The following is a 24,698-nucleotide window of genomic DNA, read 5'->3' on the forward strand; positions in this document are numbered from 1 at the left end:
GTATTGTATTCAATCATAAACATCTACCAACTTAACGCATAGATTTTATATTGCGCTCTCATTGGTTAAATTTCTTGCAAGCCAACCTTAACCACCTGGGCATGCCCTAAGATGACATCAACCCTATACCCATCTTCGTTTCCGCATATATCATCCCCTAAAGCAAGTTGCTCCAATTCATCTTTCCAAATGGCATCTCCAGGCGAAAACAACATCTCAATTCTTCTGGCAACAATGCAACCAAGCCTAGACCCAACAACCTATGTCTTCCTCACAACCAAATCACCCCTCCACTCACTACCCCTCTCGACACTCCAACCACAACTAATCGTGCAAGAAGAAGAGGGCACAACGATCGTGACAACAGAAGCACTTGCCACATCGCACAGCTTCAACGAGTCAACTTTCCCCTGCAAGAAGATCTCTCTTACTATCCACTCCAGCCTGGAAGCGGTCGGCTTGATCGCTGCCATTACTAACCGGCTGAAGGACCACGGTATCAGTACCAATGTCATCAGTGGGTATTTTCATGATCATATCTATGTACCCGTTGCGAGGGCGGAGGATGCGATGCGGGTTTTGGAGGAAGTGGCTGCTGAGGCGAGGGGATGAGGGGGGGTTGTTGGTATATATGTGAAAGAAACGCTTAATATTGTCATGTCTATTCTTCGATTGGGAACGTAAAGGGTGTCTCAATTTATTTTTACGGACTATGTATACACACATGCATTTGGGTAAGAAAAGACAAATTAAACGAAAAAAAAGCGTTAATTAAACCCCGAGCCTCTCAGTATACTAACTAATAAATCTCGAATTTTATTATTAATAGACGCCAGAAAAGATCAGACATCAACCCACCCCATACCCATACCTAGGTAGTAATGCAACTCCACTCTTCGGGGGCCTTTTTGCGAAACTGGGATTACATCAAAGCGACAAGCCATTAAAAAACAAAACAGAAACAAGGAAACACCGCCAATGTGGTCCTGGCTCTTAGATATTGTACATTTAGACAAGATGGAGGACCTGGGAGCCAGAAAGACAGCGAGAACATGAATAATCAGGGTATTAATCGTACAGAGATATGAATTCATGAGAAAAGAAAAAGAGGCAGTTGCGATACCGGAAAACATGTAATAGGAAATTTAATAGTCTACCTCTTTCTCGATCACCATGATTAACTCGGTAAGCTCCTTGCGCAGCGCACGATTTCGGTCCCAGACTTCGACGATCTTGGGGCGCTGGCTCGTGAAGCAGGCCTTCTTCCAGGGAAGACCACCGTACTTGGACGTAGTCCGATTCGGCAGGCCCCGGGCGATGTTGCGCAGCACCAAGGCAGCTTTGTAGGCCACGCCGAATGGCTCGCCCTTTTCATTGATCGGAGTATCCATGTAGTACCATTTGCGGACGATACGCTCTTGGAGAACCACGCGCTTGGCGGTCGTGGGCTGTGCGTCGGCGGGGCGATCTTCGGGCAGATGAGACGAAACGTGACCAGCAACCATAGACGTGTTGGGACTGGGGCCAGATGCTCGGAACCGTGCACAGTGGTCCCATTGACAGGTGTGGATGGGAGAATCTGCGGTATCGAGCTTATACTGACCGGGAGTGTCTGTAGGTTCCAGGTTCATGTGGTCGCCGAAAACGTGATTCCGGAGATCTGTCGGAGATGTGAATGCGCGCTGACACATCTTTGATGGCTTTGAGTTGTCCGCCCATCTGCAGTAGGAATAAGGGAAGCCCTCAAATGTGTGGGCCGTTTCTAAAGGTCGGATACCCTTGATGATGAATTTGGTGGCAGTGCCGGGGCCATTGATGACCTGTGCTTGAGCGTTTGTGAATGTGTTACTGACGTTCTTAATGAACTCGGCAGCGGGAAGGACGCCTCCGCCTGTGACACGCGGATCTGCGAATCTACTTTGGTAGGCTTGCCATAAAGCGATCTGTGTGATCTCGCATTCGGAATCCTCGATAAAGCAGCAACGCAGCCATTGGGAGCTTCGCTCCGGCTCGGAAAGTTCCATGAGCTTTTCCAAAAGCTCGGGGGATACACGAGGGATGTCAGTTGGTGGAGGTGCGACTTTTTCTTCCTGGAGAACAGTTTCTTTTTTGGTAGGCCGTGCTTCATAGGTCAGGAGTGCGACCATGCGAGGAACAAAGACGATTGGGAAATTGAGGACATCCATCAATGTCTCGATATTGTCATGACTGAGTGTGTATTGATACCAGAAGTCCAGTGCACCACTCAGGATATCCTTGTCAAGGTCAAGAAGTGTGTGATAGTACATCTGCTGAAGAGTCGGTCTGGCCAGGGTTTCCATGGCCCGGTTTGCATCCGCATCATCCAGCTCAGTGCCGAAGTGCGTCAAGGCCCACAGGGACCGCACGACGTGGGCGCGGTCTGGGGAGTCAAGACAATTCACCAAAGAAATCCACAACGGATCTTCAGGGTCAGTTCGCAAGAACTTGGTGACCTCCTCGGCGATATCTAGTGCATCATTTTTGATTTCATTCAGTCGAGGTTGATTGGGAGCATTGATCAAGATAACCAAGAAGTCCCGTAATAGACCATTTGCATAACGCGACACATAAAATGCGTTCTCCTTCAGGAGCACCATGTTTCGCAACACTAGTGTGGCCTCTTTGATGTTTCTCAGTCGATGATTGAAGTCGTAAGTCTCAAGGCTGTCGTCCGGAAGGTTCACTGGGATTTTACTAATTTTGTCCAGAATATCCCGAGTGCCATGTAACGAATTGAGCACATTAACACGGTCAATCGGCGTCCGAGGATCATACTGGAATTCCCACTTCACCCCCGTGCAGAGTTGTGTAATGTCGAGTGCTTTCTGCATCAAAGTTTCCGCGAGCAAGGGAAATCCTTCAAATTTGAATTTATCCCATCGTTGATTAGAAATTTGTACCAGGTGGTACAGCGCAAAGTCGACTTCGTCTGGAATACCTGACTGCAGACCGTAGTGGGCACGTTTGTAGATGTGATCCGCTAAGGAGACAAGACTGTCAGTATTTCTAGTCAATTCATGGGATACAAGGGAGACTAACTTCTTGGAACCTCGAGATATCTCAGTGGGAAATAAGGGTCGTAATAATCCAATTGCCGGGGCATTTTCGAAGGGTCACGCAAATGGGAAAATATGACCGGTCGGTTCCCTGGGGTCGGGACTTCCCTCGTCGACATAGGAACCTGTCGATTGTCTTTTCCTTCCCAGCTATCGACCGTGAACTGCGCGCTTTGGGGATTGGCGGCCGGATTGATGTTCACATGATGGGGGCTGGTTTGTGGTTGTGGTGATGTGAGCCCGTGATGGATGTGTGATCGACGGGCAGGGGTTGTATCGGGGATGAAAGGTTGGTTGATTTTTGGAGCATGGCGTAAGCCCTCTGTGGGTGGAGTTAGTATAGGCACCACACCTGTCGGCTGAGAGATGGTAGTCTTACGTCGCAGCGAGGTGCGAGGGGTAGAGGCAGACATGGTGCTGCTGGAGAAACGCGACAGCGTTGCGCCGTTCACGTTTTCAGACGCACGGGATGCTTCCGTCCTTGCAACGGGGGAGACCGACAAACTTGACCTCGAGAATTCGAGGGGCAACCGAGGTCAATATATTCTAGTCTCAAGATCGAAGACTTTGAAGATATGGCTCGAGAGATGCTGCCCTTGATACGTCTTTGTTTGCAAACGAGTCGAGCAGGAGAAATTGCAAGGGTGTCAAATTTGCGACTTCGTTCAGCTTCTGAAAGGTCGGAATGCAAGGGCGATACAAGGTTGATTCTGACCGAAAGAGGTGACAGCGAGAGTCAGTGGCTGTAAGACGGCTTGAGTCGCAGGTTTCGCGCGTTCGAATGTTGGAGCACTGGATGCGACTGTGAAAAGAGCAAAGTGCTCAGCAGCAACGGCAGTTCAAGGGCAGTAGTAAATTTGCGCGTAGGCGATCAGAACCAGCGATATGTTTCAAAAGTAAAATAATCGTCAATGCCTTGCGGCCCTGGAGGGCTAGAGCTGGGCTTGCGATTAACGGCACTGATCAGCCAAAAGTCCGCGCTTCTCCAGGGCGCGTTGTCGGATTATTGGTTGTTCCTATTGATGACTAATGGATATCATTGTGGTAGATATTGATGCCCCAGGCAGAACATTCCCGCATAGGAACAATATAGCCCTCCTTATTGACTTGCACCAATTTCCGATTTGAAATAGTTCAACTAATGACGATGACAATACATGGATTCTTGTTGATTGAATAGTCAGGTAGAATTTTTCTAGGAGCACTCCGTCATATGGATCTTTTCGAGTCTCAATATGACCTCTGAGAGTTCGATAGTTTGAAATAAAATACGAGGTATATATATGTTGAATTTACTACATATTGATTTATTTCCAAAATCTACTTAAAAATGTTAATGGGGTGGGCAACGCTAATCAACAGTGGGAGTGATTGACCTAGAGTTCTCTCAACTTTGCCCTCCCCACGAACATCATTCCACTAGGCACCACGCTCATTTGGCATCTATATTGCATCCATGGGTATATTCTAAGCTTTTACTCTTTTTGCTCTCGATCTATAAGATGCAGCATCTGCAGCCACCCATCCCTCCTCAAGTCTATCGTTTAGCCATTGCCAAGTTCTCCCATACAACGACTGCCATCGATCATGTCGGTCCACTGACCTGGAATCATGTCCCTGGGAGTGGAGATCTGGCTTGCATCTTTGAGAAGTTCCTCGATTTCGGGTCTGTGCCATCGAGGATGATTCAGAAAGTGGTCCGAGGTGATGGCATCCTGGTATACCCTCACTCACTCATAAAGCTTGACAGCTAGTGATGCTAAACTTCTGAATCATCCAATTTAGGAACAGCTTGATCTCGTATTCTTCATTCGCATGACAAGAATGCAGGCCCAGCTAATTCCACCCCCAAGGTCACAATTTGCTGTCGTTGTAAAGTCGCCTTGTCTTGCAGTCAAGTATCCTCATGGTGAAACACATGTGTGTATCTTCTGCGCGTATGACTTGAGGTAATGATTCCTAACAAAGCTGTCTTCTGACTCCGCAGATTCGCCGGTTCCAGATCAAGTTCACTACAGAACGTGACTACTTCACAGCCTTGACCCTTCTGGGCGAAATCAACTGTCCATTGACAGAAGGCAAGATTCCAGTTCCAGCAATACAACGATTTCCTTCCGTGTCGTCATGGACATCGGGGCAGCTCTCTTCAGTTGCCCCCAGGACTACAAACACGGCGGCAACTTCAACCGGCAGCAATGGAGTGCACTCTTACCCCACAGAGGCGTTAGGGTCTGGAAGGACAAGTAAGTAGCGATTTCTCTAACTACCCCTCGAGCAGCCATCTCATATTCTCGCTTTGGTAGCACCCATTCGAGCATCATCCCCCGCGAGCACAATTTCACACCCTACTTCCAGATTGGGCCCCGTACCAGCTCTCAACCCCCCATTCCACATCATGGAACCGGTTGACTTATCTCAACCGCTGCATGAATCTGCTCTCGCACACACGCTCAATAAAGAGCCAGATCTACCAAGCTCTCAGCTTTCCACCATGTCTGCAATTCATGACGTCGACCAGTTGAACCAGATGCTCCCTCCCAAGAGAGACCTACCCTTCTCGAAGCCAACCGCAAGGAAACCGTGCGCTGCAAGCTTGACTCGAACGACAGAGAAGTATCCACAGCCAGTTCCGTCGCCAAGTTCTCAACACACTGAGCCAACCAAGGATCCACAACCTGATTTACATCCTCTCGTCGTCAAGCCTAATGCTTATTCTAAATTGCCCGACTCCGATTCCCAACTCTTATCGCAAACAAACCCTTGTCCCGAAGCGAGCCAGCCATTATTACTTCATGAAGAGCCTCCTGCTTCGCAAAACACAGGTCCTATCTGTCAATCCGCCGAGCAGACATCTCAAGTACCCAGTGGTCAGAACGCATCAGACACACAAAAAAATCCAACTAACTCGAACTCCAACCACAACCCGGCCAGCAAGCCAAGTAATAAGTCACCGGTCCTGACAGAAGACCACATTGCGCAGTATCTATCTTCACCAACAGCTGAGCGAATTGTCTTTCTCGAAAACTGGATGTGCGAGTTGATCGACGATGACGGTTTCATGGGTCTGTGCGAGGATGTGGACAGAACATGGAGGCGGTTTGCATTCGGCCAAAAGCAGTGAGGGGTGAGGGACTGCCATTTGCTTGTTCTCTGGAATGCCATATCTTATTTTACTAATGTCTACAAGATAATTTTCGGCTTGTCTTTAGCACTACTTGTTTAGTTGTATCGTATAGGTGATCTGTTTTCAGAGATATTTACCAAATAGTGAATGAAACCCCACGTTCCACTTTACTGTCCTCTGAACATAGCATGACAGCCATAGACATTAGAACACGTACCTATAATGTCACAATGTCACCACTTAAGATTCTAATAATAGGTACTCGCTGCAACGAAATAAAATATAAAGGTACTATGTTTATAGTCATCTCTTAGGTGGTTTTTTGGGAACTAATTTAGGTGAAAACATAGCTGTCGGTTATGTTAAAGTTAAGGTTGATCACTTTTGCGAATTGGATTTTCCAAGTCCTAGTATTTCTTCAGAGATGAATATGCGGAGAAACATGATGGGAAGCCGCCATATGTACTTCCCTCCCTACAATACCGATGGGCAAAGATTGCCGACATATTCAAAGAACAGCGCAAAGATACCATTTAGCGGCTGGACACCTACAAGGAATGGCTGCTTAATGCAATGTTCGGCAAAGCTACCAGTGAGACTGAGACCCTGGTTGTTCTTCCAATTGCAAATGCTGTTCCGAACTATAGGGACGAGCTATCGCAATCCCCCCGTTGGCAGTCCGCGCTAGATCGACTTTTTCTTCCACCTATCTTAGGCGCGCCTGATATCACCATTCCGATTGGCGAGGTACCATATACGTCAAGGATCACCAAGGGAACTGAGTATTTACCATTCGTAATTGACATCATGGGCGCCCTAACAAAAGGCCGCCACCAGCAGTGCAACGTGAGAAATTTCGAACTTACCCTCTCAAATTGGTATCGAGATTTCCATCGTGTTGGGAATAAGATATAAATACGCAATGAAAATCAAGCTCAGGCATCCATGATTCATATTTACGAACGATCTTTGACAAATCACAATGAAGTCGACAGCTATGTGAACAATTGTAGGTTGTTTTGTTCCCAACTCTGATATCTCCGTAGTGTCAAAGGTTTTCCAGCCGGATCATTCATTGTCTTCGCGATCTTCATCGGATGAACTAGGTTCATCCGAATTGAGATAATGCGACAACGTTGTCTTATCACAGCCAAGCCAGCGCTTCAGTACCGGAAATTGTGTTGCATGTTTACGGAAGCTCGAGGCATTGGCTGTTAAAGTCGACTCCCTACTGCCATCATAGTCAACGATCACTTTGATCTCTTCGAGTGTATCACGATGAGGTAGCAAGGCCCCCACAAACTCAGTCACTGTTGCTTGGTTGTATTCCGCGTTCTTGAGCTCATGGTGCCAGAAATACTCTGCATGGCCAATACTAAGGTACCTCAATGCACGCGGAGCAAGCAAGGCTTTCTTTAAAGCCACAAAGTTCACAAAGCTTCTCTCGATACGCAAGGATTTAAGTTCAGTCTGGCGTTCAAACTGGGGGTCGATATCGGTATCTTCTTCCTCAAGCATAAAACCACGTATTGTGAGATCATGGAGTTGCGGAATGATGAATATGGACGAGCAGTGAAGAAATGCCGCTTGTCCATTGCATTCGGAACGGTCAAGAGTCACTAGTAATTGGATCTTAGTTCTCCTCCAGTTTCTCTTTGTGGACGTCAGTGACTTACGCGATCGAAGATTCGTAGAAACTCGAGATTCAACAGGTTGTTTCAAGCTCGCTTTTCCAAGATAATCCCACAGGTAGTCTTCAAGCGTATCCCAATTCTCTTCATCGGTATCCCACATCCAGTAGCCACCAGCCAGCGTGAGGCTCTGCATATTTTCTAACTTATCAAGACATGGTACAATACGACAAGGGGAAATATCGAGATTATGATCTCGGGCCGCGACCGTGACATGACGGACTAAATCGGCATATTTAGTTTTGATTGTCCGTACAAACTCGTTGCTTTTGTCGAGCTGGATGTTTACCGATTCGTAAAGATACGGTGTTGTCAAAAGATTGAGAGTACGGCATGTTTGTGCCAGTGCCGCACGGCTAGGGCCATCAATGTGCTCTATCAGAGAAATCAGAAGCTCATTTGGAAGCTTCAATATCGACCTTTCCATGTGAAGCATATTTTCTGGATCAATGACCCAGCAATAGGTTACAGATGACAAAGGTCGAATGGGAGGCTCAAAAAATGAGTCAAAACGCCGACCCGTGAAATCAACTTGCCTAACAACTTCGCAGTGTCATGCTCAATTCTACTTAGTGAGCATAAATTGACGAGCACACTAATCGAAAATGGATATGTTGTAGGCCAATAAATGTCAGGCATTCCTCCAGGGCTGTGCTAGCGCTTATTAATAACCCAACTCCCTGTTAACTGTCCGAGGAACTAATCTGTTTATGGATTTTCAGGGTCTGGAGGATATGTGGAATCGCAATACGATCCATTGTCAATTTTCAAATAATATCACCCAGTCAGTTACAGTAATCACTGAAATCAGATTTATCCCGTTCTCTCTCGTACTATTTCCCAATTTCTCAAAGCACACTAGCCCTAATTAGGCAATCCTTCCACATACTATACCTCGGCAAGGCTTCGATTTCGTCTAGATAGTCGTACACCCTACTTGGACATACATGAATAGATAGGGTTGCGGCAGCTTTCATGTCGCTTTTCTACGAGGGGTCGGGGTGAATGACGCTATTCATTCATCCATACTGCATACTGTACGGTCATATAAAAATATTTCTCAATTTGATGACGTCCAAGGCTAGTGATATTGATGTACATCATAGATCCAAGTCGTCTTCATCTGGCAAAGGAGCCGACTCACAACCGAATGGTATTTCAAGCGACCAGTTATTCGTTTCTCTTAGCCGTCGCCTTTCATAAACAGAGTCCAGCTTCAAATCCCCCATGGGTAATCGAAGCCCTTGTACCAACTCTCTCGTCCACGTATCATTGGCAAACTCGGCTTTGAATTCAAACAAAAGCCAGTCAGCGGTCCATGTATCAAGAACAATACCAGACTTCATAATTGCTGCTTCCAGGGGTCTTGCATATCTATCCTCGTAGAATCCATGAGGGTTGGGTTCAGAAGAAACGGCGTTGATCATGAGATTTCTGTAGGTGTCATAGAAGCCCCGACAAATTCTGAAGTAAAAAAACTGCTGCGCCTCATCTGATGCTTGAACCACCAAATCGTAAAGCATGTTCATGCGAAGCCCTTCGTATGCTTCTAATGGAAAGTCCCATCGGCACAGACAGAGAAAGTCACCGGATATTCTTCGGTCCACCCAGGATAGTGACATTGCGGGGGGCTGTTGTACTAGCATTTGTCGCCAACTGGCACTAGGTCGTAGGCAGGCTTCATTTTGGTCTAGAAAGTCCTGTAAATCCCCCGCCCCGAAGGTCATCTTACAGGAATCGAGGTCGTCGACAGGAAACCAATATGGGAATTTGGCCGCTAGCAATGGATTTTGTCGTGGAATGAGGTCTTTTGAGCAAGTTGGGTACGCGGGTTGATAGAATAAAGCTTTCTGGATTGCAGGGGACTGTTGAATACAGCGATACCAGTTTTGGGAAACTCGCTGTGCTAGGAGAAGCGTCTGCTCATCTACCAGCAAGAGTATTGCCTCCAAAATCTCCATTGGGTAATTTTCGAGCCCCATTTCTCAATTTTGATGGATAATTTGCTGTGATTGGCTGCCAAGGAAGGAGTTTTGACGCAAAAGAAAGAGAGATATAGGTGAAGGGAAACAAGGATAAGAGAGAGCAGGCAACACGACTTATTAGAGCTGACTTCTGCTAAGGGGAAAAGAAGAAGAAGAGGAAGAGGAAGATATGGCTGGCAGTCTGTAATCCCGAAAGGTTTAGTGCCTCAGGCAAGCGATACTTGTCGGTGCTCTACACACAACTTTACCACTAGACCAAAACGGTGCACACCTCCTTAGTAAGGATAACTGGTGTAAGCCAACCTTGGAATCTAGCCAAGACGGAGATCATCGGAGATATACCCCAATTCATGTAGCACCGAGGTACCTAAATGTGGAGACTAGTTCCAACCTTACGATTCTCCGTGCAACTTTTTAAGGTTCCACGATCTCATCTAACGTTACACGAAATCTACAATCCACCTATTATACCTGAGCCCACATATGCAAATCGTTATCTAAGTTAATGCGTTGCAAACAAGTCACCAAACGTATGCCTGAAGATGTACGCAAGGGCCATTAATGTACTCAATACGAAGGCTGCAGGACACGCAATATGTAAACATATCTCCTGAAGATTGAGGTCCAATTCCTACTGTGAACAAACTTCGTGTCGTGCGCATTACTTTCTCGACTGGGAAAAGCTTAAGCTTTGGCCTCTATAGTATGCAGACTATGCAGGCATTTGCTCAAATGTAAAGGTTGTAAAGTATCCCGATGTTTCCCGTTAACCTTCTTGTTCTATATAGTTTTCCTGCCGTGGGTAGTTGAAATTGTCATTGTACAAGATGCCCCTATATGCACTTATCCAGAATGACTAGAGTTAGGCATGCCTAGTAGTTCAACAGAAGACAGAAAGAGATACAGAGAAGAGGACGGTAGAATATAGGACAAAGGCAACTAACGTTGAGATCCATTTAGGCAAATACGAGCTTTTGACTCCAAGATGCACGTTGGACTACAATTACTCTATACGGGGTTTCTACTGAACTCAAATATAGGGCGATATTCATGGAATAACACCGACTTTCTGCCGTCAGTCTCCAGGGTCCACTGTACTTTTGACATAAATAGCCCTAGAGGCCACATAGCAGATAGAGAAACCACACTCGTCGATCAAAAACTATTACTATTGAATCACACATGCCTTATATTGCCCGGACAAGTGCCCTCCCCGAGCTCGCTCTCAGTGGCGGGCTCGTTGACCCCCGAGCCGATAGACAGGCTTCTTTCGACAAGCGAATGAACTGCCGGGACGTAATTGACTTCATTTCAAACCTCAAGTCTTCCTCTTTGGAATCGAGGCACGAAATGGGTGGTGTTAGTCCCACTACTTGGAGTATGCCATGCCGCAAGCCAAGTACCGAGTACCATGCCAAACTTGACGAGATCCTCGCCCGTTCAAGGGAGATTGGCCTGCCTTTGGGAGAGAAGAATCCAGACCAGCCATTATCAGACCTTGTACCGGGGTTGGTTATCAGTGGTGGTCTCAGCCGCTCGCCTGCTTTTGATTGCTTGCCTGTCGTCTCCCATTGGACTGATCGCACCGGTGAGGCTTCAGCAGAGGATCCTAATGCTACCGTTCGTCTTTCTTCCACGTGGGGCACCACCCATCTCATCGGAGAAGGGACTACTATGGCTTTTCCTCTTGGAGCCCCATGCTGGACGCTCAAGACTCACGGCATAGGGCATGCCGAAGCTGGGTCAAGTAAATTCTCTCAGGAATACATCCCTGAGACCGACACGCTGACGACGACAATCAATCTGGAGCGTCGTATCGACACCCCTCAGACCGAGGGAGTTCTGGCGGCCGCTGCAAGTGCCTCTTGGATGCGTAACACGCGCGTTGCAGACGCCGTCGATTGTGCAGTCGGGCTCCTAGCTAACGCCGCAGCTCTCTTGGAAGCCCGTGATAAGGTTGTCACTACCGGAAGGACGGAGCGCCTAGCATTTGCGGAAGTGAGAGCGGTCGAAATGCCATCGTGGTGCTCTGCTCGCAAGCCCCTCCCGCCCAAACTGAGCGGCGTGGCGCTCTCGCCTGACCAGGCCACTACCGATCTCATCGCAGCAGAGAGTTGCGAGGGCCCTCTGCTCAACACCAGCATCTTCTCTATGGGGATTGGCTACAACCGGGGTGTCTATGGCGGCTCCATCTCTGGCTTGTGGGCTCTCATGGACTCTGGTTTTGTCCTGGATTACTCCGTCGGCGTCAAAGATTCTGCAATGGCAGAGAAACTCTCTTCTGCTTTCTCAGATGTAGCTGCCGTTGCTGAAGTAGCCGCCTCTGCTGGCCCGCACATCACCGATATACGGATCGTCAAGGGCTGTAATTATGCATGCTTACGCCAGAAGACCATCATCGAGGATACCCACCCTGTCCCTTCCCGTTCCTGTGTGGTTATATGGGACGATCTCGCCCAGCTTGCCCGTTACAAGCTGGCGGATGCCGTCTTCTGCCACGTGTATTATGATGCGGGTGGCGGTGAACATATGGCTGCTATCGCCGGCCTTGGCTGCGTTGCACACGACTGGATTGATATCGGAGCTGATGTGGCGTGCGGAGAAGTAAGCAACATCATCCCGTCTCTGACCGGGGGGTCATTGGAGGAAGAACCACTGGCTGAAGTTTACTCCCGCTTGACTGGTACCATGATCTGGTATCGGGACAACGATCCCTATAACCCAGCAGCACTCTGCCTTCTCTTCACGCACTGGTGGCAACTCGCCAACTGCCGACACAGACCCATCAGTCTTCTCGGCAGGACAGACCTCGGTGTCGGTGCGGCCATCGCTGCCACCATACCGGAAGAGAGGCCCTCGTTGGAGCACTTCCGAGCATGCGGCACTAAGGTTGAACGTGGGGAGCGTCCCTTTGCCAATGCCGAGGCACGGCTCCAATCAATCCTTGCCTCTAATCCTTTGCCGGAAACTCGTGCCGTCATCGATCTCCTAGTAAACCCTGTCCTCGCCTATGTCAAGGGGGCTGATAGCCTTCCGTCCGAGAGTGAGTATGTGGGGGCCGTCCTCGCTGCCGAACTGGCTTACCCCCACGGACAGAAGATCATAGAGCTATGGGACCTTGCTATCGTCATGTGGGAGTGCGGTGCATTATGGGCAGCTGGAGTGGCAGGTCTTTGCTATACTCACACCGGAAAGGCCAACTGTGACCGGGCTCGGGAAGACTTGGCTGACACCACCTGGACTTGATTGCGCCGCCGCTTACTGTCTCAAATTGGGGAAGTGTTTGACTGTGTGCTCAGTGGTTTTGTCAAAGGGTCGCAAATACGGCCTGCGGGCTGAAGTTGTGGACATCAGCGAAATTACCAACAGAGCGAGCGCTTGGCACATAACGTCTGATACACCCTCTATAGTAAACTATTTAGATTATTGAGCCTCAATAAAGGGTTCATTCAATAAATAGAATCAAGCTGTGGGATGAATGCAGCTTCAACACGAGCATCAGGATTACACTTGTGCCAGAAAGCCCGTAGGCTCGTTATAGACGAGACTTTCGTGAACATCAACTTCAGACAGGGAGCAACTAACCCTATAGTGATGCAATCAATTTTTCGAGCGGATGAGTTGAAATGTGTAGTATTGAGGGTAAAAACGGCCCTACTACAGTATGGTGGCTAGCGGTGGTACACGAAGGCTGCGCTGCATATACCCACATAAGGGAAGATCAAGCGACAAACTGGAAAGGTGTCGCATCTTCTATATCTTCAACGCGCTCTACCTCTGCATAACTACCTTTAAGAACATTTGATTTGTAGTAGAAAATGCCATCATTCAAAGCAAACATGCTAGGCAGACCCTTTGGAACCAAAACAAGACCCTCGTGCGGCTCGGAACTATACCCAAGTGTGTAATGGAGCATGCAACGGGAACATCGATCGAACCTAGTATGTTGCTTGCAGTCTTCGTCCAGGTACGCGGCAACGCTAGCTTCCATCGTCACGACCAGATGTTTACCATCATAGGAGCGGATCCGTGTCTTCCCATCATGTTTGGAGAGCTGGAAGCACATCCCATCACTGTACGAGTTGCCACCAAAATAGAGCTTGCTTTCGAACTCCCCAGCATCGCCTGTCCAGATACTGTCACCGTTGATGGGATATAAGGAAAACCATTTATCGGGGTGGTAGAGATCGACTCCATCGGCGGAAATAGGATTGCTCGGATCAATGACAGGATTTGGAATTGACGGAGGAATGGGGGGTTCGGCATCGCTGTAGTCTCCCACTGGGTCAATTTGGACTTTGACAGTATCATTAACGTGGTCCGTCCACTGCCCGTCCTGGGTTAGGTATTGTGACCCATTGCGGATGTAAAATACATCCCCTTCATAGTCGGGATAGTCGGTGAGAACACCGACATATGTGCGATTATGAATTATCGTTTCGCCGTCATCAGAAACGTAAAACAGAGAACCACGGGCATGGTAATCTCTGCTTATCTCAAAGTTGCTGCCGTTGTAGTGAATAGCGAGATATTGGCCAGTGACGATAAATCTGACTGGTCTGTCAAAATCTTCGTCCTCCATGCTGGGTACTTCAACGCTAGCAAAGAACTGTCCAAGATCAGCTTAGCTGTTTAACTCGAGGTAGTTTTTATACGGGGAGACCAAAGCAAAAAGAAATCATAAGGTGAAGTTCAAGGAGGGAAACCATACTATCGAGGCTTTCCTATCAGCCTGGCCCTATATTTCCGCTAGTAAAAATAGCAGACAGTCTGTAGCGAAGTACCAATATGCAGGTGAGAGTTATTGACAGGTCGTCAATCTAACAGTTGTTTGTTGAGTTTGCATTCAACCTTCTAGGAAGTCAAAAGGTAATTTTGACTTTGGCCCGAGGCTTTTCATATCTAGGTAGGACGCACTTATAGATACACATAAAGCCCCATGGGTCAGGGAAAACCATCTCGCGTGGCCCAAATTCGATGTATGTTGCTAGCCAGAATTTGTCCGTAGGGAATCATATGGTTACCTACCCTACTAAGGGTTATATGACCGACCTACACTTATATATATCATCTTCGTATACTACGGTTGGAGAATCTCTGATTCTCAACAGGGTTTTTTACCTATTGTAGTAGGACAGCTGCTACTGGTGATTCACGTCCTAAAACACCATTTACAGCCAATCATGGAAGATCCTGTTCACGGCATCCCACAGATTTTCCACGGCCTCCCACTGGCATCCCGCCGGTATCCCACCACAAGAAAGTAGGTGATTCGCTAGTACAACAATATTATTTTAAAATGGATGAAAATAATTTCCCCCAGGGCTAATACTAAGCAATTTCAAGATCTATTTATCAGCTGCATGATGTCACTCTAGGCTTATCAACCATAAATTTGTCAGTGTCGTATAAAAAGCTCAAGGGGCCTTTAGAAATCTTTCAAAGTTATCACTGATTCGGGTTGATCATCATGGCCACAATGTCCCTTCCACAGACCTACAAAGCCTTCAGACGCAGCTCTGGTGACCTACCCACAACACTTGAATTAGTGGAAGAGAAAATGCCATCGTCCCTTAATCCCCAAGAAGTATTGATTCGCATCCATGCCGTGTCCCTTAACTATAGAGATGTGGCAATGATGAATGGGTTATATCCCGTCGAGGTGATTGATGAAGGTATCCCAGCGTCCGATTGCGCCGCAGAGGTAGTTGCGGTTGGGTCTGAAGTACAGTCTTTCAAGATTGGGGATCATGTTACCACCATTTTTGATTTGAGCAACCTCAATAACACTGAGGATATCCTCAGTGTTCTCGGTGGAGATGTTGATGGGGTGTTACGCGAATTTGCTGTTTTTGACCAGAACGTTCTGCTGCATTTGCCCCAGCATCTTTCATGGGAAGAGGTATGCATTGTTGAAACCCGTATAATTGAACCGCTGGTTATTTATATGCTGATCCCTTTCTTCAACAGGCGGCGTGTATTACCTGTGCTGGAACCACTGCATGGAATGCATTGGATATGCCTCGCTCAAGTGGCACCGCGTTACTCCAAGGTCAATTTCCCAACCTTATCAACCTTACTTCAAGCTAATATAGATTGTAATCAAAAGGTACCGGAGGAGTCAGCATGTTTGGTCTACTTATTTGCCTAGCAGCAGGTATCCGGCCTATAATTACGTCTTCCTCGGACCAGAAACTAGAGCTTGTCCGGAGTGTATGCAAGCCGGGAGCTATCGACACAATCAACTACCGAGACCACCCTCAGTGGGATGAGGAGGCACGTCGTCTCACCAATGGACGAGGTGTAGATGTTGTCGTGGAGAATGTGGGAGTAACTACAGTGTCTCAGAGTCTTTCTTCTCTGGCGCGTAGAGGGACCGTTTCCTTGGTAGGCTTCTTGGGAGGATTTGATGTGGATCGCTTTCCTGACACGATCCTCCCGACACTGTTGAAGAGTGCTACTATCAGGTACGTATCCAATTTGCTTTGATCTCGATGGCTGTAAGGGCTTAGTGTGTTAACTTTGCGCAGGGGAATTGCGGTTGGTTCCAAGATCGATCAAGAGAACTTGTGTAACTTTATCGCAGAGAAGAAGATTGGATTGAAGCCTATTCTGGATAGCAAGGTTTTCTCTTTCGAGGACTCTCAGGCTGCTTTTGATCGTCTTTATGCTGGCGAGCATATGGGTAAGGTTATAATAAAGATCTAAAGACTGCACAAAAGATGAGATTGATTTCCAAGGTCTCTTCCTATTCCTTTCTCGCCTGCACCAACCACGGTTTTACATCAAGGATCTATAGTAGATCACATACCAGGGGGTTGCGCCTGGCTTGTCAGTAGTACCCATTAGTTAGTCGATGCTCCCCGTGGCCAGCCTTCTCTCACGGTCTAAAATCCAGCGTATTTCATAGAAACTATATTCCATTCAAGGGCTAAATCCCCGCTGCCTAGCCAAGGCACGACTACAGCATGAGACATAAGAGACAAACTTGGGCCATAGAAAAGCCCAGCCAACGCAAAATATTACATAAAGGAAAAAAAGAAAAAAAAAAAAAAAAAAAATTTCCGATAGGCCTTCTTTACTCAGACAAAAACCAGAGAATACAAAGATTAAGTGGAGAAGACGAAACTTGATCGCGAAGCAAACTCAGCGTGTGCGACGGTAGATCAAACCAGAGAAAACATTCAGATAGCCCTCCTTAGTAAGCATAGTGAAGTCAACAACAACACGACCCGACCCGCCATTCGACTGTGTCAACTGAGGAGCAAGGTTCTGCTCTGCTTCGCCCTGCTCGTTAGACAGGCCCGGCGGGGGTGTGGACGGCGCATTCTGACCAACAGAGCCCTCAGCGCCGACAGCAAGATCAGCAAGGTGCTGGAGAGAACGCTGCTCGTTGGGGCCCATCACAGGCTGCTGGGACTTGGCAAGACCGCCGATCTCAGCTTCCTGGAGCTGGCTCTCCTGGGACTTGATACGGCGCCACTCAAGGAAGATGCGGATCTTGGCGTCCCATTCCGGGGTGCTGAAGATATTGTCGAATTCGGACCCCTCTGCTGCGCGCTTGGAGCGGCGGTCGAGGATCTCTTCGACTTTTTCGAGGGTGGCCCAGCATTCGTTTGCGTGTTCTGGGAGAACGGTCGCCTCGAGAAGAGTCATCGAGGCGAGGGCGAGACTGTGCAGATCGAAGGGTGATGGGAGACGGGATTGCATGGTTGACTTGTGCATCTCGTTGATTACCTCCTGCGCGCAGAAAATGATCTCGTACGGGCTATACACGAAAACGTGGCGCTTGATGAGCAAACGGACGGTCCAGTAGAGTTGTGCTTGGAGACTCTCGTAGAGTGGGCGAGTGGTAGAGTTCTCGGGTAGCTCGTGGATCTGGAATATGTCCTCCATCTCTGCTAGACGCTCCAGGGATGAGACGAGATTCGCACCGATGATACGACCCAGCCCGGAGTTAGTCTGGCAGATGTTGTGGTCGACGTTAGCCAAAGTGACCATCTCAGAGAGGAATGTCGAGTAAGCTGTCGCGAAAAGAGTCAGTAAGATAGCATAATTGTAAAACAGGGGAGCTCAACATACAAGCAATTCCGGTTGTGATTTGACCAACAACCCTTTCATCCTCACGGCCACCAATCTCATGCCCACCCAGAACGGTGGCATCTGCTACACTGATAGCGTACCACCGAGCCAAGATGACCAAAGACACCCAGTTGCGCCGGGTGAGATTGGCATCCGAATCAACATCAGCATCCACAGATCGCTTGTTCTTCAGCTGGCCTTGGCTCTTGGCCAAATCGTATCCGAGCTTGTTAGCTGCTTGGACTAGGGTGCCCTTGGGCACGCCATCTTTCAGAACGAAATTATCCGGCCCACGAGTGTCACAGTCGACAATCATCAGCAAAAGAGACTGAAGCCAGATAAGGTTGACAGGGGTCGTGTGGATAATCAATGGCTGGCGGGTGTGGAACATGAGGAGGTCCTGAGCATTATCAAAGCCATTGATCTTCTCGAAACTGCCCGCCACGCGCGACATGTCAGTTCGAGTAACGCTGTACAAAGCATGGCAGAAAATTTCCTGTGCCTCGCGATTGCATTGGTGCAAAAGCTCCAAAGTTCGCTCCTTCGTGTGGGGAAGAATTGGCAGAAGGGTGTGGATCTTTTGATAATACCTGTAGTCCGGTGTTAGATGGGTTTCCCATGATTAGGAGGGTTACACATTGCACGTACGCATCAAGAGCTCCTTCGTCCAGAGTCACTGGTGACATGTCATCATCACCTTCATGCTTTGGCAAATCCGTCATCTCGAGGCCGCTTGGCAGATCATTCTCATGGCCTGTTGGGTTCCAGAACAGATTGCCAGGTTTCGGTGCGCTACCGCTGGCGACGGCTGGGTTGTACGGGTCTGCCGCTGTCTCAGAGGTGTCGAAGGCATTTTGCGATACACGGGCGTTGAATGAAGGTTGTGCAAATGAGGAACTGGGGAGACCCTCAAAGACCGAGTAAGTCCTCTTGCGATTGCCCGAGGTCGATTCCACCGGCGATGCGAAATCCTGGTACCCTCTCGGCAGAGACACCTCGTTCATAGACTGGTATGGCACGTCAGGCTGAACGATCCCTGGTTGCATCTGGTTCTCCAGAGTATGGAGTCGCTCCGCGAGTTCTTTGATATAACTGTGTCTCTGTCAGCGTTGACGATTCTTGTAGTGGCGCACTTGTTTCCCCTACCCTTTACTGGGGCCGCGTTTCATCGGGACGCGACTGAACTGGCACACAACGCCGAGGCGTCTGCAGTTGGAGCATGTTTCAAGACCGGTTTCCGAGCTCGCGTCACATCGAACCTGTAAAAGAAAACGCGTCTTAGCTTAGTTCACAATCGCATTCGAGGGGAGTTGTTATCGTACTTTCTTTCGCCGGCACTCGTCGCAAGCCCTTGAGATCTTCGACCGTTTGCGCGCGCTTTGTTCGCCATAGCTCAAGTCGTGATTAGGGTCGACGCCGACCTGTTGACTCGGAGGGAACTGGAGCATGTGCTGGTGCTGGTGTTGGTCCTCCGAAGATGTTCGGCCCATGTCGGCAGCATTGGAGGAACCCAACACCATAGACTGGCCATGATGAACACCGTTATTCGTTTCGCCAAGACCTGGACCGGAGGCATCGCGCGAAAGTTCCGCGGAGAGCAGTTCGTCGGTGGTCATTTGGCGGTTGCCATAATACGAGGGCACGCCCTGGGCCATCTGCGCACCGTTAGGAGACGGGTAAGATGGCGCCGGAGGCATGTCAGACTGCTCGCGAGAATTCATTGCGCGAAATAAATCTGAAAGCTGTAAGAGAAATGATGGGTTGTGGGCAAAGCGGGCCTCCGGGGGATGGAGGGAAGATGGTGTAGGACGCGAAGTGCCAGATGTGAAGTTTTAACTAAAATTTCGCGGGGGGGATTTTCAAGGGGGCTAGCGCCGAGAGCGCCGCATTAAGCAACAACATTTGTACGGAGGATTCATTGGAATTAGATATCATTTTGAAGCTATATACAGTTGTTTACCTCCCCGAGTCTTTTTTTGGATGATCGCACGGAGGACGGCCTTTCGTTTCTGCGTGTCGAACGGATTAATACTATTTCCCCTTCGGCTTCGGATGAACTACCGCACACTTAGACTTCCAACATCAAGTTAGGATACCTTGACATACTTGGTGCTCATGCCATATTCAAGGATGTTGACTCAAATTAGACTGATGCGATGAGTCTGTGTCAATTCTCTACAACGATTAACCATGCAATACCATCGATGTTAGGCGAGACATGTACCAGTACCAGTGCGGCGACTTTATAAGGCGCCCAACACTCAAAGTTCTTGTCGCTACTCCAGTGGGTATGGGTCATGCGTTCAGGCTAGTAAATGACATCGAACTATTCGGTGAGCGCTTCAAATGTTTTTACAACGTATGTTGTAAAAGCTGATATTATTTTTACCATTCCCGAGATCACATGACCTGGAGTTGCACCTAGAGTTGCATTTGATGTTCCCTCATAGTGTTACTGGTGAGAACCTAGTAATACTTGTCTACCATTAGTCTACCGATTCAGCCTTTCGGTGCGAGCCCCTATGGTTTCTGTGTTGTTTTACATACAAGAGTCTCCCATGCCAATGCAGTTGAAAACTATCCAAATAGCGAAATGTAGATCACAATATAAATTCAATCCAACCCCAGATCGATCTATAGTTAATGACCATAAATACTTGGGTAATAACTTACAAGCCCGCTGGTTACTTGAATAGATCAAGCAAGCACTTCATCCAAAGCATCCCTACTATTAATAAGGATATAAAATCGAAAAATAGCATGTGCCTCCTTTGTACTCCGTACTCCGTGCCGTAAATGGTGTACAACACATATTCCAAAGACTCCATATTTTAATCTACAAAGATAATCGAGTAGATAGTACTCCGTACGTAAAGATGGCAATCCTACCGAATCCACTGCAAAGATAGCGATTGGTGGGTAAAGTAGATGCAGATCAGGGCCCCAAACTCTCCCTGCAGGCCGCTCGAAGCAGGAACACTGACGCCATCGGCCCACTTTGGCGCTATGGCATGCATTTTGTGTATTGTACTTGTATTGGACTTGTATGTATTGGTAACTTATACTATTAGTATTTTGATGCACCTACGTGGACTCCTTCCACTGGATGTTTTTTTTTTTTTCCCTTTGACTTTTCTTGTTTTTCTTTTCTTTCTCTCTTTTTATCATTTTCCATTTCTAGATGTCTGCGCCGAGTACCTGTCATAGGTCACTCAGGTAATACTAAAATCATTTAACAAGCCTGACAGGGATTATGGAATGTTCTTTGCAAATGTACGAAGTACTCCGTAGATCAAGCGCTAACACCCCTGAAACATTCTCATAATAGATTCAGCCCCAGCAACCAGGGTGCCGTAGCACAAAGAAACATAAAATTCCTATATTATATATGGAGTATAGTAAGAGTGTCAAGGTCGGGATGTGCGGCCCCAGATTTTAGATCCATATTTTGCTAGTGGGGTGAGTTCGTTACATAGATAAGGCTAGACTTGCCAGAATTTTTTTTTTAGTAAGGGAATTTCCATGTAGTGGCCACGACTTCGGTTGCCACCATATGTTTTGTTGTTCCACGTACTATACACAACGGTTGGGGCTGCCAGTTTGGGCACTGAAAAAAAAGTTCAAAGTTTAAAAGGAGAAAAGGGGGGAAAGAGAAAAAAATACACAAAAAAAACTAGTCGATAAAAAGAAGCAAAACCAAATGCAATTTCTCACGATGTGCGTTGGAACGAAACCCTAAGCAACGATGGTTCCTGTGGAGTCAGAAAGGCACAAGAATTCAAGGGTTTTTTAAGTCAAAGAACCATATTATTTACAAAGTACTCCCCGGTACATATGTAATAGTACAGTTATTTAAATAGTACATACATATGTACTTTATTAGTCAATTGTTATGTTGTATATATGCAAGTAAAAAATCATTACTCCGTACATCCCAAGTAAATCAAAGCAGTAAAAAGCAGTAAAAACCCAGTAAAAGTACAATACAATACTTGTCCCTACGTCAATACGGTCACTCGTAAAGACCAGTGGCGCAACGAAAATCCTCGTCCCATACCCCGTTATTAACGGCTGCCCGCCCTCCTTCCTCTCTTCTCTTTCTTTCCTCATTGCGTGTCCAACGTCTTCTTTTATCGAACGCTTTTTATCTTGGCCGCCACTACCGGTACTTGGTGTCCTGTCTAACGGCCGGCGCCAAACGGTGCGTAGGCTTGGTCCCCCTCTCCCCTCTCTCTCTCTTACTCTCCGATCCCTGACCACAACCCCCCTCCTCTACCTCGCGCCTTAGATACCCTTTGGATTTTCGATTTCTTTCTGCTTTCTGTTCCAATCGAAGACAGTGCGGTGGCTTTCAACGGCATTTCACACTGCTAGTCTGGCGTTCTGTGAACTCCTTCGCGCATTGGGACCTTCGACTATACGATTATACCCTTTTGTTCATTTTGTTCTACTCGGCCCGACCTCTCGAAGGATCCGCTGCCAATCGCCTTGACGGCTCGATATCTCGGTCTCTTCACCGGTTCTCTCTTATTTCAATACTTCAATTCTCTCCGATATCCCTCGCGAATCATCGCATGTGTACCTCCCAGTAACACCGCAGCGATGCTCATCGATGGTGAAAAGTATGCTTGTGAGGCTTGCGTCCGGGGTCACCGAGTCAGCAGCTGTCACCACAATGGTATGCAAATCCTACGCTCTTTCAACAATTAGAACCGAATGCTGATTCCCCTTAGACCGCCAATTGACTCACATCAACAAAAAAGGCCGCCCAGTCTCTCAATGTACTCACTGTCGCGGCCTACGCAAGTCTCGGACAACCCACACCCAGTGTGACTGCGGTGAAAAGAAAAAGAAGGAAGACTGCCATACCGGTATTTCCCATGGTCGCTGTGGTTGCTGTCATGGCCAGCGCTGCATTTGCGCACTCAAAAAGGAACATCTAGATACTGTGCCTGAGACCGGTCTTCCTTTCTCTCCGCCCCCGCTTACAATTGAAACCCCACGGAAACCTCCTCTTACGTCTACCAAATCTGAATCGACGCTCACGATTTTCCGCGACGGTCATCATAAACCCGCCCACAAGCATAATGACATGGCCCACAAATGCGGATTGCCTTATACGATCCCGCGATCGCATACCATCCACCACCCAACCGACTTACCCCGTCGGTCGGTGGATCATTTGCCGCTAGGCCAGTCGACCTTCATCAAGGAACCTCTTACCCTGTCCGAATTTCCTACATCACAACAGACGTCACAAAATGGTTCTCCCAACAGCGCGCATGTTTCGGGCGCCGAAGACGATTTGAAACCTACTCCTTTCGATCACTCGTACCTCGACAATTTCGTCACGCCAGCACCTCCCGCTCCATCATTAGACCGATCCCATGATGCGCTGTCAAACCCGATATCTGCTCCTGCAACCATGGACAAGTTCCCTCTAGAACAGATTGTCACCAATGTTCCTCCACTTGACGTCTCCTCTTTCGCCTCCTTCCCGACCACGAGCACTAATTCTCCCATCACCTGCATGGCATTCCAAGAACATTACCAAGAATGTTATTTCACCTCACCGGACTCCGACATGCCCCTGGGGTCTGCTGGCATCGGTGCTCCCTCGGTCGACTGGTCAAGTTTCCCTCTATACTCCGACGTCCCCACCGCAACTAGCACGCAAGCGCCCTCATATGCGAGCTTTGATTTCACCGGATATCCCTCGGGTCTTCCAGCGCCTTCGTCATCCGGAGACATTTCCGAGGCTGATGAGTTTGGACCGCTTCCAGGTTTGGGTCATGCTAACAATGACATGCACGATCTGCACAGCGTGAGCGAAGCATCTGACATGGACCATCTCCGCGTCAGCTCTGCATCCTCATTGGTCGGTCTCCCTCAGGCGCGTCTTTTGTCCTCCAATGACCTGGACTCGATCAACATCGATGATTTCCTTAAATCGACCAATGAGTCCACCGCTGCGCTTGAGCACCAGCTGCAAGCCAGCATGAGCATAGAGCCTAAACCGGTCCCTACGCAGGATATCTACACCATGTCGCATATACCAGTGTACAAGCCCATGACGTCTGTCCCAATTCCCAGCGCTCCCTCGCCGCCGACGGACTCCGTTCCTATCTGGCCTGGCGGTCTGTTCGATGCTGATTCCACCCCGCCCATGGACGACACCTTCTTCCAACAGTCCTGGGCCCAGTAAGAAACAGTGGTGCTCGATCCTTCTATCCTTGCTTTTATTCTCTTCCTCCAATACTTCTTTTGTCCTGGGGCTTGCTCTCTTGCGGCAATCTACCACCACCTCCACACCGTCTTCATGACCATGATGAGAGATGATGATAAATGCCTAATTTGTCTTGTTCCATTAGCCAGTCTAGATTCCTTCCTTGATAGCCATTCAATCTAGAGGGGTTTGCGATTTGGCCACTTACACGTGCCTGGACATTCTTTTGCTTTTTGCTTCCGTACATGCGCTATTCTTTTGGCTTTACTTGCATCCTCGCCGGTGTATAGAACTACTTTTTTCATTTGTTCTGTTTTTTTACATGTACAATGATTCTGGCGGTATGTACTTCTCCATACACTCGCTTCCAGACAACGATACCCCAATGCATACACGGTGCGGATCGCTACAGAACCCGAGATTTGCCTTTGGATGTCCTTCATCATGCACCCTATATTTTATTATACAGGGCAGCACAGACCCCTAGCTGGCATACCCCAACCCCATGATATC

General features: G+C 48.1%; 9 protein-coding genes across 9 annotated transcripts; 5 read left to right on the forward strand and 4 right to left on the reverse strand.

The window, feature by feature from the left end:
• Positions 1 to 189: 189 nt before the first annotated feature.
• Positions 190 to 612, forward strand: PEX2_014820 (ACT domain-containing protein; the record flags this gene model as incomplete). The annotated part of the gene is made up of 1 exon (XM_016738758.1): positions 190 to 612. The coding sequence occupies one exon, from the start codon at positions 190 to 192 to the stop codon at positions 610 to 612; it is 423 nt and encodes a 140-aa protein (XP_016602652.1).
• A 533-nt stretch (positions 613 to 1,145) lies between these two features.
• PEX2_014830 (putative chromatin remodeling complex subunit (Rsc9)) lies at positions 1,146 to 3,490 on the reverse strand (the record flags this gene model as incomplete). The annotated part of the gene is made up of 3 exons (XM_016738759.1): positions 1,146 to 3,001; positions 3,061 to 3,399; positions 3,457 to 3,490. 3 exons carry the CDS (start codon positions 3,488 to 3,490, stop codon positions 1,146 to 1,148), a joined length of 2,229 nt encoding a protein of 742 aa, XP_016602653.1.
• Positions 3,491 to 4,579: 1,089 nt separating this feature from the next.
• PEX2_014840 (uncharacterized protein) lies at positions 4,580 to 6,198 on the forward strand (the record flags this gene model as incomplete). Its single annotated transcript, XM_016738760.1, has 4 exons — positions 4,580 to 4,795; positions 4,863 to 4,997; positions 5,065 to 5,320; positions 5,381 to 6,198. 4 exons carry the CDS (start codon positions 4,580 to 4,582, stop codon positions 6,196 to 6,198), a joined length of 1,425 nt encoding a protein of 474 aa, XP_016602654.1.
• Positions 6,199 to 7,269: 1,071 nt separating this feature from the next.
• PEX2_014850 (uncharacterized protein) lies at positions 7,270 to 8,028 on the reverse strand (the record flags this gene model as incomplete). The annotated part of the gene is made up of 2 exons (XM_016738761.1): positions 7,270 to 7,820; positions 7,878 to 8,028. 2 exons carry the CDS (start codon positions 8,026 to 8,028, stop codon positions 7,270 to 7,272), a joined length of 702 nt encoding a protein of 233 aa, XP_016602655.1.
• Positions 8,029 to 11,059: 3,031 nt separating this feature from the next.
• Positions 11,060 to 13,123, forward strand: PEX2_014860 (uncharacterized protein; the record flags this gene model as incomplete). The annotated part of the gene is made up of 1 exon (XM_016738762.1): positions 11,060 to 13,123. One exon carries the CDS (start codon positions 11,060 to 11,062, stop codon positions 13,121 to 13,123), a length of 2,064 nt encoding a protein of 687 aa, XP_016602656.1.
• Positions 13,124 to 13,598: 475 nt separating this feature from the next.
• Positions 13,599 to 14,459, reverse strand: PEX2_014870 (uncharacterized protein; the record flags this gene model as incomplete). The annotated part of the gene is made up of 1 exon (XM_016738763.1): positions 13,599 to 14,459. The coding sequence occupies one exon, from the start codon at positions 14,457 to 14,459 to the stop codon at positions 13,599 to 13,601; it is 861 nt and encodes a 286-aa protein (XP_016602657.1).
• Positions 14,460 to 15,347: 888 nt separating this feature from the next.
• PEX2_014880 (zinc-dependent alcohol dehydrogenase family protein) lies at positions 15,348 to 16,585 on the forward strand (the record flags this gene model as incomplete). The annotated part of the gene is made up of 3 exons (XM_016738764.1): positions 15,348 to 15,779; positions 16,070 to 16,344; positions 16,408 to 16,585. 3 exons carry the CDS (start codon positions 15,348 to 15,350, stop codon positions 16,583 to 16,585), a joined length of 885 nt encoding a protein of 294 aa, XP_016602658.1.
• Positions 16,586 to 17,023: 438 nt separating this feature from the next.
• Positions 17,024 to 19,680, reverse strand: PEX2_014890 (putative C6 finger domain protein; the record flags this gene model as incomplete). The annotated part of the gene is made up of 5 exons (XM_016738765.1): positions 17,024 to 17,901; positions 17,960 to 18,549; positions 18,608 to 19,051; positions 19,106 to 19,218; positions 19,282 to 19,680. The coding sequence occupies 5 exons, from the start codon at positions 19,678 to 19,680 to the stop codon at positions 17,024 to 17,026; spliced, it is 2,424 nt and encodes an 807-aa protein (XP_016602659.1).
• Positions 19,681 to 22,571: 2,891 nt separating this feature from the next.
• PEX2_014900 (copper fist DNA-binding domain-containing protein) lies at positions 22,572 to 24,164 on the forward strand (the record flags this gene model as incomplete). Its single annotated transcript, XM_016738766.1, has 2 exons — positions 22,572 to 22,637; positions 22,869 to 24,164. 2 exons carry the CDS (start codon positions 22,572 to 22,574, stop codon positions 24,162 to 24,164), a joined length of 1,362 nt encoding a protein of 453 aa, XP_016602660.1.
• Between the last annotated feature and the right edge of the window lie 534 nt (positions 24,165 to 24,698).

Source organism: Penicillium expansum (assembly GCF_000769745.1).
Source record: "Penicillium expansum strain MD-8 chromosome Unknown contig44, whole genome shotgun sequence".
Taxonomy (NCBI): domain Eukaryota; kingdom Fungi; phylum Ascomycota; class Eurotiomycetes; order Eurotiales; family Aspergillaceae; genus Penicillium; species Penicillium expansum.